Below are 12,551 nucleotides of genomic sequence, written 5' to 3' on the forward strand. Positions count from 1 at the left end.
CACCATGGATATAGCTTACACCAAGACAGACCACTGGTCCATTTAGCTCAGTACACCGACTGGCAATGGCTCTGCAGGACTTCAGATGGGATGCTCCCATCTCTACCTAGAAATGCGGGAGATTGAACCTGGAATCCGCTGCATGCAAAGCACATGCTCTATCTCTGGGTTGCTAAGTATTAACTCCCACGGGGGCTGCTGTGCTAACTGGATAGAGTACTCACCACAGCTGCATTTGGGTGCTATATTTAAAAGGGGAGAGGGGACAAGAGAAGGAAAGATGTAAGCAAAACAGGCAACATGTTAACAGTGGGCTGTATCTTGGCAGCCGCTTCCAGAGAAATAATAGCAGGAAATATGGCAAGTATAAATTGCTCTAATCTTTTGACAAGTCTTGCTTGTTCATTTCTGCCTTCTGTTTCGAGATAGCAGCTGGGTTTATTTATACTGCGAAATGAAAGATTGCTATTGTCACCGTTAAAGGTCTATAATGGGTAGATTAGGGTAAAGGTTATCCTGGCGAATGCAACAGATATCCTACTTCTAATAAAAGTGATGCAGACAGGATATCCAGCAGGAGAACACTATGAAAAGACCTTCAGAAAAGTCCTTTGCCATATGAGAGATGCTCCTGAAACCGATACAGAAACGGCTTCCAGAGAAGTTGCTTTCATTTCCTCATTTTCAGCAGGAGTCAAGAGACCTGACCTGATGTCTTTATACTAAAAATCTAAAGAAAATCAGAGGGGGAAGGGGTTTCGCAGTCAAGAACTCTTGGGAATCCCCAAAGTTTCAAAGAACTTCCAGTATTCTCAAAAGCTGCAATTCCAACGATTCTTTAAAAAGAGAGGTAGTTCCGCAAATTGATGCCCTACACCCAGTAAGGAGATCTTGGGTTTTCAGGTTTGCTGTTTGGAGTTAAAATGATGAATGGAAAATTGAATTCCTGCTGGAGAAGCACACTGAGACTCTTGAGTTTGGAAAATAATACAGATACATTTATTGTAGGAAATAGATAACTTGACAGAGGAAAGATCTTTGTTCTAACTAAGGTGTGATGATGCACTGAGCCTTCCCTGCTCTTGCATCTCGGATGGAGAGAGATTCAAAAGAGAGATGTCTCTTCTCATAAGAGAGGCATAGAAAAGAAGGAAGAGGAAGTGAGGTCAGCACCCCTAAGAGTACGGTATAAGGTTCACATGGCAGGAAGTTCAGTAGGTCAGCTCAAGAAGGCAGCCAGCATTTGTTTCCCCCTCCCTGGTTCAGGAAGTGGGAATGTGCAGCATGTGTGTCTGAGCTTCTACCACACTGAATTGTGTTAAATGGGATCCACATTTTAATTTATTTATAGGAGATAGGTACTGTAGTTGCATGGAGCCAATGACCTCTTAAATACTTTACAACCCTATGATTCCATGATCTCATACGAAGAGCCCTGCTGGGGCAGTCCAATTACCCATCTAGTCCAGCATCCTGTTCTCACAGCGGCACACCTGATGCCAATGAGAAGCACACAAAGAGGAGGGACGCGGGTGGCGCTGTGGTCTAAACCATTGAGCCTCTTGGGCTTGCCGATCGGAAGGTCAGAGGTTTGAACCCCCACGACAGAGTGAGCTCCCATTGCACTGTCCCAGCTCCTGCCAACCTAGCAGTTCGAAAGCACACCAGTGCAAGTAGATAAATAGGTACCGCTCCGGTGGGAAGGTAAACTGCATTTCTTTGTGCTCTGGTTTCTATCACGGTGTTCTGTTGCGCCAGAAGCGGTTTAGTCCTGCTGGCCACATGACTCAGAAAGCTGTCTGCGGACAAACGCTGACTCCCTTGGCCTGAAAGCAAGATGAGTGCCGCAACCCCATAGTCGCCTTTGACTGGACTTAACCGTCCAGGGGTCCTTTGTTGTTTAGTCATTTAGTCGTGTCCAACTCTTCATGACCCCATGGACCAGAGCACGCCAGGCACTCCTGTCTTCCACTGCCTCCCGCTGTTTGGTCAAACTCATGGTGGTTCCTTCGAGAACACTGTCCAACCATCTCGTCTTCTGTCGTCCCCTTCTCCATGTGCCCTCAATCTTTCCCAACATCAGGGTCTTTTCCAGGGAGTCTTCTCTTCTCATGAGGTGGCCAAAGTATTGGAGCCTCAGCTTCAGGATCTGTCCTTCCAGGGAGCACTCAGGGCTGATTTCCTTAAGAATGGATAGGTTTGATCTTCTTGCAGTCCATGGGACTCTCAAGAGTCTCCTCCAATACCATAATTCAAAACCAGGGGTCCTTTACCTTTACCTTTATACAAGGAGGACCTGAGCAGAAGAGTGGAGATAAACAGTGGAGATAGAACATGGTCCTTGTGTTTAGCCTTACTGATAGCCTTACCTTTCCTAACTCTGTCTAATACCCTTAAGAACTTAAGAAGAGTCTTGCTAGACCAGGTCAGTGGCTCATCTAATCTAGCCCCCTCTTCTCCGTGGGGTCAACCAGATGTCTACTGGAAGCAGGACCCAGGCACAAGAACACTCCTTCAAAACGTTTGGGAGCCGCTGTTTTACAGCCTCTCGCTTCTTTTGTGATTCTGTTTTAGGCAGCAAAAGAAGAAGCCTGACTCACAAAAGGAGTAAAGAAGCCTGACTCACAAAAGGATAAATGCAACAAACGAAGCAGATTTTTTGAAGCTTTGAAAAACGGAACGGGATGCACAGGTCTTTGAGTGAACGCGACTTCTTTCCCTGTACCAGACTGAATTCATAGCACCTCAAACCTTGCACTCTTCCTCTGCAAGAATGCCAGGCCAAAAGCTGCTTAATGTGCACAAAGGATCCGGGGAAGCGGGGAGACAGGAAAACTGTACGTTGTAAACAAGATCCTAAAATGCCACAAGACAATGCAAGCTGGTAGGCTGATTCATTGCAGAAAGCCTCGTTCCGTGTTTAAGGGGCAAAATGGTATAACAAGCTCCGGTAGCCAAGCAACTTCATAGCCTTCCCAGTTGCCATGGGGACTTTTATCCATGACGTACTGGCTGAAATTGTCTTTCCCTTGTAACTTAAGACTGTAGTAAGGAGGGGAAGAGGTCAGACAGACAGACCCCTCCTGCAGAGGAATCTAAATGAACAAACTTCCATCAAGAACACGCAAAGAAGGTTTGCCGGGGTTCGGTGGCCTTTTGACCAGAAACATACAATTTATGTAGTTTTGCCATGGACCCATGATCTTGTGGTGACACAGAGATGGGCTTCTTCCACCTGTGGTACCAGTGCTGTGGAATGCCCTCCCCTGCTGAAATAAGAGAAAATCTATTGGAATTGGCAAACTCCTGGCAGTTATCTTTCCACAAGGGCCAGCACTGATGTCGAAATCCAGCATCTCCTGAGCTTTGCAAGTGCAGCTTTCTCCCGATTGAAGTGCAGAGTGTTTGAGGACCAGGACATTCTCAGGGAAACCAAAATGCTTGTTTACAAAGCTATTGTACTACCAACCTTACCGTATGCTTGTGAAACACAGACCACTTATAAACGCCATCTCCAACTCCTCAAAAGATTCCCTCAACGGTGTCTCCAAACATTTTTACACATCACTTGGGAAGACAGGCGAACTAATGCCAGTGTACTGGAAGAAGCAAAGATCAGCAGTGTCAAAGCAATGATTCTTCGACATCAACTTCGTTGGACTGGTCATGTTGTGCGGATGCCTGATTGTTGTCTTCCAAAGCAACTACTCTATTCAGAACTTAGAAATGGAAAGCATAATGCTGGTGGGTCAACAAAAGAGGTTTAAAGACTGTCTCAAGGCAAATCTTTAAAAATGTAGTATAAACACTGACAACTGGGAAACACTGGCCTGCAAGTGCTCCAATTGGAGCACAGCCTTTACCAAAAGTGTCATGGGCTTTGAAGGCGCTCAAACTCAGGATGAAAGGCAGAAAAGTGCTAAGAGGATGGCACGCTTGGCAAACCTTTACCATGATCAAGTCCTACCCAGAAACCTATGTCCCCACTGTAGAAGGACTTGTGGATCCAGAATTGGCCTCCACAGTCACTTATGGACTCACTGTTAAAACCGTGTTTATGGAAGCCAATCTTACTTGGCTACGAGTGATCGTCAAAGAAGCAGCAGCAGCTCCTGGTTCTTGTAGATACACCTGTTTAGACCAACATTCTCCTGAACTTGAACTTCTTGACCAAGTTGTTTTAATTGCTCTTTTAAATGTTTAAATCGATGTGCTTTTTTACTAGCTTGTTGTCTTGTATATTTTAATTGTGGATGTTTTTAATGTTTGGATGGAATTTCAGTGGGTCTACTCTGGAGTAGAATTTTGTTGGAAGCAATCCTCTGGGATTTCCCACCGACAGAAGCCCGTGCAAGGACTTAAACTGGTGCAATGGGGCTTTCCCCTCTGTGCACCCCATTGGCTCTTGGAGAGGGGTCTGCAGGGGGGAAAGAGGGCAGGTTGGTCCATCAAGCAAGCTGACAGAGCAATCTGCTTAGCGCTGTGTTGAATTCCTCCTACTGTTTTGAGTGGCGTTTTAGGGTTGTACACTTCCTTTATATGTTGTGATATGGCAATATAGCAATACTTTTAAAAACAATAAGTAAACTTAGCAGTATGGTTGGGCAATATGCTGATATATTGTCCAAAACCAGTTTCAAGTCGATATCGTGATAGAGGTTTCATAATTTTTGACCTGGCAATATATTCCAAATCATTTTGTGTGTCTCTGTGTGTGTTATGCAGAAATCACAATGTGGGGGAAACCGTGAAGCCAGTCAATGCCTCTGGCCCAGTCGCCTTCTAAATCCGGCACGCGGACGGTCTGGGAATCAGCGTTTTTTTACATGAGTACAGTGGTACCTCAGGTTACAGACACTTCAGGTTACAGACCCCGCTAACCCAGAAGTAGTACCTTGGGTTAAGAACTTTGCTTCACGATGAGAACAGAAATTGTGCTCCGGAAGCGCGGCAGCAGCAGGAGGCCCCATTAGCTAAAGTGGTGCTTCAGGTTAAGAACAGTTTCAGGTTAAGAACGGACCTCCGGAACGAATTAAGTTCTTAACCTGAGGTACCACTGTAGTAGAATGTGTGCTTTTATTTAAAATGCATCTCGGGGTTATTTGTGGGGCCTGCCTGGTGTTTTTACATTAGTAGAATGTGTGCTTTTATTTAAAATGCATCTCGGGGTTATTTGTGAGGCATAGGAATTCATTCTTCCCTCCCCCAAAAAATATAGTCTGGCCCCCCACAAGGTCTGAGGGACAGTGGACTGGCCCCTGCTGAAAAAGTTTGCTGAACCCTAGATAAGAGTTTTGCAGGTTGCAAGCACAGGATGGAGAGGAAATCAGCTTTTGCGCGGGAAAACAAATCAGGTAATGTTGTGTACAGCAATGTGAAACCTAGGTTGAAACACAGCCGGGGTGAGTTGGGGGGAAATGACCTCATTGTGCTTCGAGCTGCTAATGTGTACATGCCTTTAGTCTTCAAGGTGCCGCAAGGCATTGTGTGTGTTTATGGTATCATTGTAAGCTACTTTGATTGTGTTATGCTATATAAAAAAACCATGCAATGCAATTGTTAGCTTAGAATGGGGTGGAGGAGCTCGGAGTATTCTCCAAAGAGCAGATGCACGGCAAATACATCTGTGGACAGGAAGGGGAAATGCTGCCTTAAACATCCTGCTGCAGATGTGACCGAGCGTTTCCTTTTCCTCTTTGCCTGCTGACTGGGTAATTTCCCCTTTGTTGACCCAGCCAAGTTTGAAGTAGATTTGCTGTGGGGTTTCATCTGGAGGGTCTGGTCAAAATCCATCACTTTAATAATAATAATAATAATAATTTTTATTTATATCCCGCCCTCCCCAGCCGAAGCCGGGCTCAGAGCGGCTAACAACAATAAAATAATACAGCATTCTAAAATCAATTCATTATAAAATCAGTTCAAATCAAATTGATGGCAACCATTGGGCTAGAGCTCTGTGAGGATTGCCGAAGGAGGGGGTCAGGCTGTACGTTGGCCAAAGGCCTGGTGGAACAGCTCTGACTTGCAGGCCCTGCGGAAAGATGTCAAATCCCGCAGGGCCATAGTCTCTTGTGAAAGCGTTCCACCAGATAGGAGCCAAAGCCGAAAAAGCCCTGGCTCTGGTCGAGGCGAGCCTAACCTCTCTGTGGCCCGGGATCTCCAGGATGTTCAAGAGAATTCAATGGCTTTGAAAGACGATTAGACAAATTTGTGGAGGGAAAGGCCATCGGTGGCTTCTAGCCACAAGGACTAAGCTCTCTGCCTCCACAGTCAGAAGAAGAAGAAGAAGAAGAGGAGGAGTTTGGATTTGATATCTCGCTTTATCACTACCCGAAGGAGTCTCAAAGCAGCTAACATTCTCCTTTCCCTTCCTCCCCCACAACAAACACTCTGTGAGGTGAGTGGGGCTGAGAGACTTCAGAGAAGTGTGACTGGCCCAAGATCACCCAGCAGCTGCATGTGGAGGAGCGGGGAAGCGAACCCAGTTCACCAGATTACGAGTCCACCGCTCTTAACCACTACACCACACTGGCTCTCAGAGGCAGCAATGCTTCTGAATACCAGTCGCTGGAACCCACAGGAGAGAGAAAGTCCTCTTGCTCTCAGGTCCTGCTTTTGAGCTTAAGAGAGCCAGTGTGGTGTAGTGGTTAAGCGCAGAGGACTCGTAATCTGGGGAACCGGGTTCGCTTCCCGGTTCCTCCACATGCAGCTGCTGGGTGACCTTGGGCCAGTCACACTTCTCTGAAGTCTCTCAGCCCCACTCACCTCACAGAGTGTTTGTTGTGGGGGAGGAAGGGAAAGGAGAATGTTAGCCGCTTTGAGACTCCTTCGGGTAGTGATAAAGCGGGATAACAAATCCAAACTCTTCTCTTCTCTTGAGCTCCCCACAGGCCACTGTGAGAACAGGACGCTGAACTAGATGGTCCACTGGCCTGATCTTTCAAGGCTCTTCTTATGTTCTTAGAAATACCAAAGTGGAAGATGTCTTTATCTAGTCTGGCATGAAGTGGAGAGGCATGGAGTGATGATGTCCGAAACAGGAAGCTGACATTTCTGCAAAGGATTTCTCGCTTGCATTAATAATATTAAATTTTGTTCATTTATCAAAGTAGTTCTTCACCGCTGTTTCGCAGAACATCGGGGTAGTGCATAGGGACATGAAAACATTTTAAAACAACAGGAAGAGATCATTAAAGGGACATTTTAAAATAATTGCACAGGCCTACCAGTAACGAAGGATATAGAATTGTTGGAAGGGATCACAAAGGCCATTTAGCCCAACCGTCTGCCAGTGCAGGAAATCGAATTTATATGGCAACCCTACTTGTGAAATCCTTCTCTAAGCACGGGTTTCCACGAGTGCAACTATTGCATTAGATTCCTCCAGGGAGCAGCATTAAATCTACCCTTGTGTTAATGGACAAAGAATGTTGAATAGTCCTGGTTATTAGTTTTTAACCTCAAAAATTCACAGCTTATTTTTCAGTAAACCACTTCCAAGATGCCCCTGTTCATGCTAATCTCTTTTTCTGTACTGGGTTGCCAATAATGTGCGCGCGTGTGTGTATAGTGTAAAGAGGGTGACAAATAATGGCAACCCTTCATGGACCCTACACCATGAAAAATGATGCCTCTCTGGAAGACTGTCTTGGAAATTGACAGAGATGTCTGAGCTTGTGGCAGGTGATAGAGGAAGATCCAAATCTAGTAACTCATAAGAAGCCAGTGCCTCAAATTTACTGCCTATCCATTTCACTGGATGACCCAGACTTTGACAATGAAGGGACAGAAAGATGCCAAAATTTCTAGCCACTTAGAAACACAGGCAGCTGGCTTGTACAGAGTCAGCCCATTGGTCCATCCAGACCGGTATTGTCTATATTGACTGGCAGTGGCTCTCTAGGGTTTCGGACAGACTCTTCATAGAATCAGAATTGTAGGAGTTCAATCCCTGGAGATGCCAGGGATTGAACCTGGGACCTTCTGTATGCAAGGCAGATGCCCTACCACTGAGCTACAGTCCTTCCCAGTGGCGTAGCATGGGGGGTGCCAGGGGGGCCGGCCGCACCATCTGGGGGGGGGGCGCGCTCGCTGCCTCCGGAGTCACCGAAGAGCCTCGGGTGCAGGCTGTAGCGGAGCCGCATGTCTCGCGGAACCGACAAGCTGTGCGCGCGTCCGGGCTGAAGGCGCCCGGCAGGCAGCGGCTCTCAGCGCTCGCTGCGGAGGACGCGGCAGGCAGCCCCTCCTCACAGCCCCGCCTCCGCCAGTGCTTCAGCTGCTGGGCCGTTGCATTTTCCTCGCCTCTCTGCCCCCCCCCTCCTCCGGGCAAGCGGCGTCGTTTGGGTGGCAGCGCCAGCGGCAACTCGCAGGTTAGGGGTTGGGGGGGCGCAAATTACTTGCCTTGCCCCGGGTTAGGGGGCGCAAATTACTTGCGTTGCCCCGGGTGCTGACAACTCACGCTACGCCGCTGGTCCTTCCCCCACTTTTCTGCATGCCTAAAATCTTATCATCCCCACCAGTGGTCTCTCCCCTAAACTGAAAAAACCCAAATGCTTGACTTTCTTTATCGGACAGGTGCTCCAACGCTTTTGTCATACTGGTCGCTCTTTTCTGTATATTTTCTACTTCTGGCACCATCCTTTTCAGCCTAAGGCAACCTTTGGTTCCATCTGTCTTTTGCAGGGCTACAATGTTCATCAACCCCATCCAACACAGCCTGATGAGAGTTGTAGTCCAAAACAGCTGGAGGGTATAGTCGTACCTTGGTTCTCGAACAGAATGCGTTCCAGGAGTCCGTTTGACTCCCAGAACCATTTGAAAACCAAGACGTGGCTTCTGATTGGCTGCAGGAGCATCCTACAGCCAATCGGAAGCCAAGGAAGCTGCGCTGGATGTTTGGCTTCCGAAAATAGTTCGAAAACCACAACCCTCACTTCTGGTTTTCGATCATTCCGAAGCGGAAACGTATGAGTTCCAAGGCGTTCAGCAAGCAAAGTGTGACTGTACCAGGTTGGCAAAGACTGTATTAAGGGATAAGACATCTATACTGTCCTGAAGTCACGACCTGCTGCCATATCTATTCTTTTGGATAGATTTGTAGCTGTTGCAGCAAAGAGCTATAGCAATTTTACTCAGCGGAAACATTTGCTCCGTTCTACGCAACTTCTTTTCTTGTAACATGCATGCAAACCTGGAGTTTTAACAATAGCTTCCCTTCTGGCATTTGAATCATACGAAAGAAAACCCACCTTTTCCTGGAGGAATTGTGCTCCGGCACACAGAGAAAGGCATGTGAACAAAAGATATGCCAGTTTCATGCCCCAAAGAATCAGAGCCACAGAGGTCGGTTGGCGGCTATTAAAATCGGAGCGTTGAGTTTGCAGCCCACCCGCCCCCACCCCTGCCGGATTTGAACTAATCTCCTTGCACCGCCAAGCAGGGCTTTGAAACTAAACAAATACTCAGCACCCAGAATGAAAAACAACTTGAGACTGAGGAAGGCTGGGCTAAGTTTCAAAAGTGTCGGACAGCAGCCGCAAACGCACACAAAGGTTGCAGAGGAAAAGCGTTGGTCTCTCTCCTGCTAGCCTACTCTCAAAATTATGTCTTAAACCTGTTAGGACATTGATTCATCCCCATTTGTTTGCAAGGAGGGTAGAGGACTTTGCGTCAATGGGAAAGTAGCATCCCAGAGTTTCCAGTGTATTTTCCTAGCAGTTTCCTGCACTTTCGTCTAGCTTGCAGGTTTCCCATTGGGGCAACTGGTTGGCCACTCTGAGGACAGAAGGCTAGACTACATGGGTCATTGGCCTGATCCTCTAGGGAAGCAGGTTTGTTGCACAAGGAGACCTCCCATTCGATTATCATTGCGCGACCTGAACCTGCCTGGGCATGACTGGATCCCACCCCAAAACAGCCACAGTCTGAAAGTGCCTGTACCCAGTGGCGTAGCGTGGGGGGTGCAGGGGGGCCGGCCGCACCGGGCGCAACATCTGGGGGTTAGGGTTAGGGGCGCAAATCCACGGGTTAGGGGGCGCAAATTACTTGCCTTGCCCCGGGTGCTGACAACCCACGCTACGCCACTGCCTGTACCCCATCTGGATTGTTCCTACAGAACTAAAGGAAGCAGACCAGGCAGCAAGAAAGACAAAAGGAACCCAATTCAACTTCAGGGACACTTGGTAAACGTGAGCAGATACGGTTTCGCTCCTTAAAAATGACCAAAAAACCACCATGCAGTTGTAATATTTATATAAATATACACAATATATAAAACAGTTGATGATCTTGGATTCGAAAATACTGCTCGGAACAACAGATTAAGTTTAGGTTACAAAACGGTAGAATCCAGTACCAGTCTTGACTCCTGCGTCAACCCCACTGAAATGACCGAAGCTTATGCAAAAGCAAGGCTGTAAATTAAGAGTGCAATGTAAACGAAAAAAGAAAAACTGGGAATTGAAACCTTGAGAAACTGATTACTTGACCAGTCTTTTGGAACCGGGATGGATTTTTATTTAGAGGCAAAAAATACTGACACGGTCATTAATAAAAAATAAATCCAAGTGTGAAATTCTCCTCCTTATCACACAGCTTAATAGTTAACAACATACACTGAAAAGTTTTTTAAAAAACAAAACCCAACACTTTTACGGCAGGTGTGTAGGGAGGAAATCTTACCCTATTGGTGCCCTGCCCTTTGAACACAGGGAAGCTCTGACCCTCAAGCCAGCCTTTGCACAATCCCACTGACTTCACATCTGGCCGAACTGAGACCACTTGGGATCACAGCCATACTCCAGTTTTACTCCAAAGATGCAAATTCGAGGAGCCATTAAAAAAACCGATTCTAAAACGATCTAATACTCCTGCCTTATCAACCACATGAAGTGTGCCGATTGAAACCAGCTTTACATCTTAAGCAATGCTTGCTCAGCGTTTAATACCCATCGAATCCCTTTGGATCATTTGAAACAGTACAAAACAAGGCAACCCCCCATCCCCACCCGGAATATTTACAATCAGGATGGCTTTCCCATTTTTTCTTTTCTTTTCTTTTTTTGCCCGGCTTGATTTAGAGTGCAAATTCTCCCATTTACATATAATTTAAAAGAAGCAGACCGTGTGTGTGTGTGTGTGTGTGTTCCCACCCGAAGCTTCCATTTCAGAAGCGACGCCACGAAATCGGTACAATTTGGGGGTCCAAAAAACCTCCCCCCCAAAACCCAGAGGAGTCCAAAATGCAACGGAGAGTTCCTGGGCGCGATTAGTTTTCTTCGCAAAAGAGAGTTTTCTTGGGAAGAAGAGACAAAAGCAGTTTAAAAGGGAGAGGGGAGGGAGCGCTGGTCTTCTGCCAAGGCGATCGCCCCTCGGAAGCTGGACGGCGAGGCCGAGAGACGCGCCAACGCCGCCGCCGCTCCTCCCCGCGAAGTCCCCGCTGCGCTGGCTCCGACGGCCGCCGCCGAAGTTCCCCTGCCGGGGGCGCCTTCAGACGTAGTTCTTCTTGTCGTACTCCCCGTTGGAAGTGGCGGCGTTGGTGGCGGGCCTCCTGGGAGCCGAGTACTTGACGGGGAAAGCCGAGGGGTCTCCCTTGCGGGCGCAGGAGCAGCAGATGAGCGATCCGCCCACCATCAAGAGCGCGGCGGCGGCCCAGCCGAGGTACAGCGCCGCGCCCATCTCCCGCTTGCGCGACGACGGCACCGAGGGGTCGTAGAAGTTGCCGATGACGATGTTGGCGTACCAGCAGGGCGGGATGAGCACCAGCAGGCCGCAGGCCACGAAGAGGCCGCCGCCCACCGCCGCGATCAGGTCCTTGGCCTTGCCGGGGCGCACGCAGTTGGTGCACTGCGCGCCCACCACCGTCACCAGCAGCGCCACCAGCCCCAGCAGCGCCCCGATGACCATCAGCGCCCGGCCGGCCTGTGTCTCGGGGCTGAGCGCCAGGATGGAGTCGTGCACCTTGCACTGCATCTGTCCCGTGCTCTGCACCACGCAGTTCATCCACAGGCCCTCCCAGGTGCTCTGCGCCACCACGATGTTGTTCTCGATGAAGGCCGACACCTGCCACATGGGCAAGCCGGCCACCACGATGGCCCCCAGCCAGCCCAGCAGCGACAGCGCCAAGCCCAGGATCTGCAGCGCGGCGGACGCCATCCCGGCGTCTGGTCTCGACGGCGCTTCTCCAAAGACGGGGTGGGATCTGACCTCTGGATCTCCTCTCCTCCGATCAGCCCGGGTCGCCTCTTTCAGCCTTGCTTCTCCTTGCGTCTCCTGCAAGCCCGCTCTGCCGCCTGAGTCTCATGCAGAAGCCGCCCCGACGTGCCTCTTTATAGAGGCGGCCGCGATGCCCGGGCAGGCGGACTCTGGCTGCCCCCGCCGGAGGGCCTCCCCCGCCCAGGCGCGCCGTAGCCAATCGGGAGAGGGCAGCGGCCCCCTCGCAGCCAATGAGGGGGCTGCGAGGCAGCGGTTGAAACAGGGCAACACAAAGACGCGTGCGGGTGACTCACGCTTCGACGGGGCGGGAGGGAACGGAAGCCACTCGCCGCCCG

General features: G+C 49.0%; 1 protein-coding gene across 1 annotated transcript; it reads right to left on the minus strand.

Moving 5' to 3' along the window:
• Window positions 1-10,237: 10,237 nt before the first annotated feature.
• On the minus strand, window positions 10,238-12,318 carry CLDN5 (claudin 5). Its single transcript, XM_082204037.1, has one exon. The coding sequence runs from the start codon at window positions 12,154-12,156 to the stop codon at window positions 11,491-11,493; it is 666 nt and encodes a 221-aa protein (XP_082060163.1). The 5' UTR covers window positions 12,157-12,318; the 3' UTR covers window positions 10,238-11,490.
• Between the last annotated feature and the right edge of the window lie 233 nt (window positions 12,319-12,551).

Source organism: Podarcis vaucheri (genome assembly GCF_965113315.1).
Source record: "Podarcis vaucheri genome assembly, chromosome: 16".
NCBI classification, from domain to species: Eukaryota; Metazoa; Chordata; class Lepidosauria; order Squamata; family Lacertidae; genus Podarcis; species Podarcis vaucheri.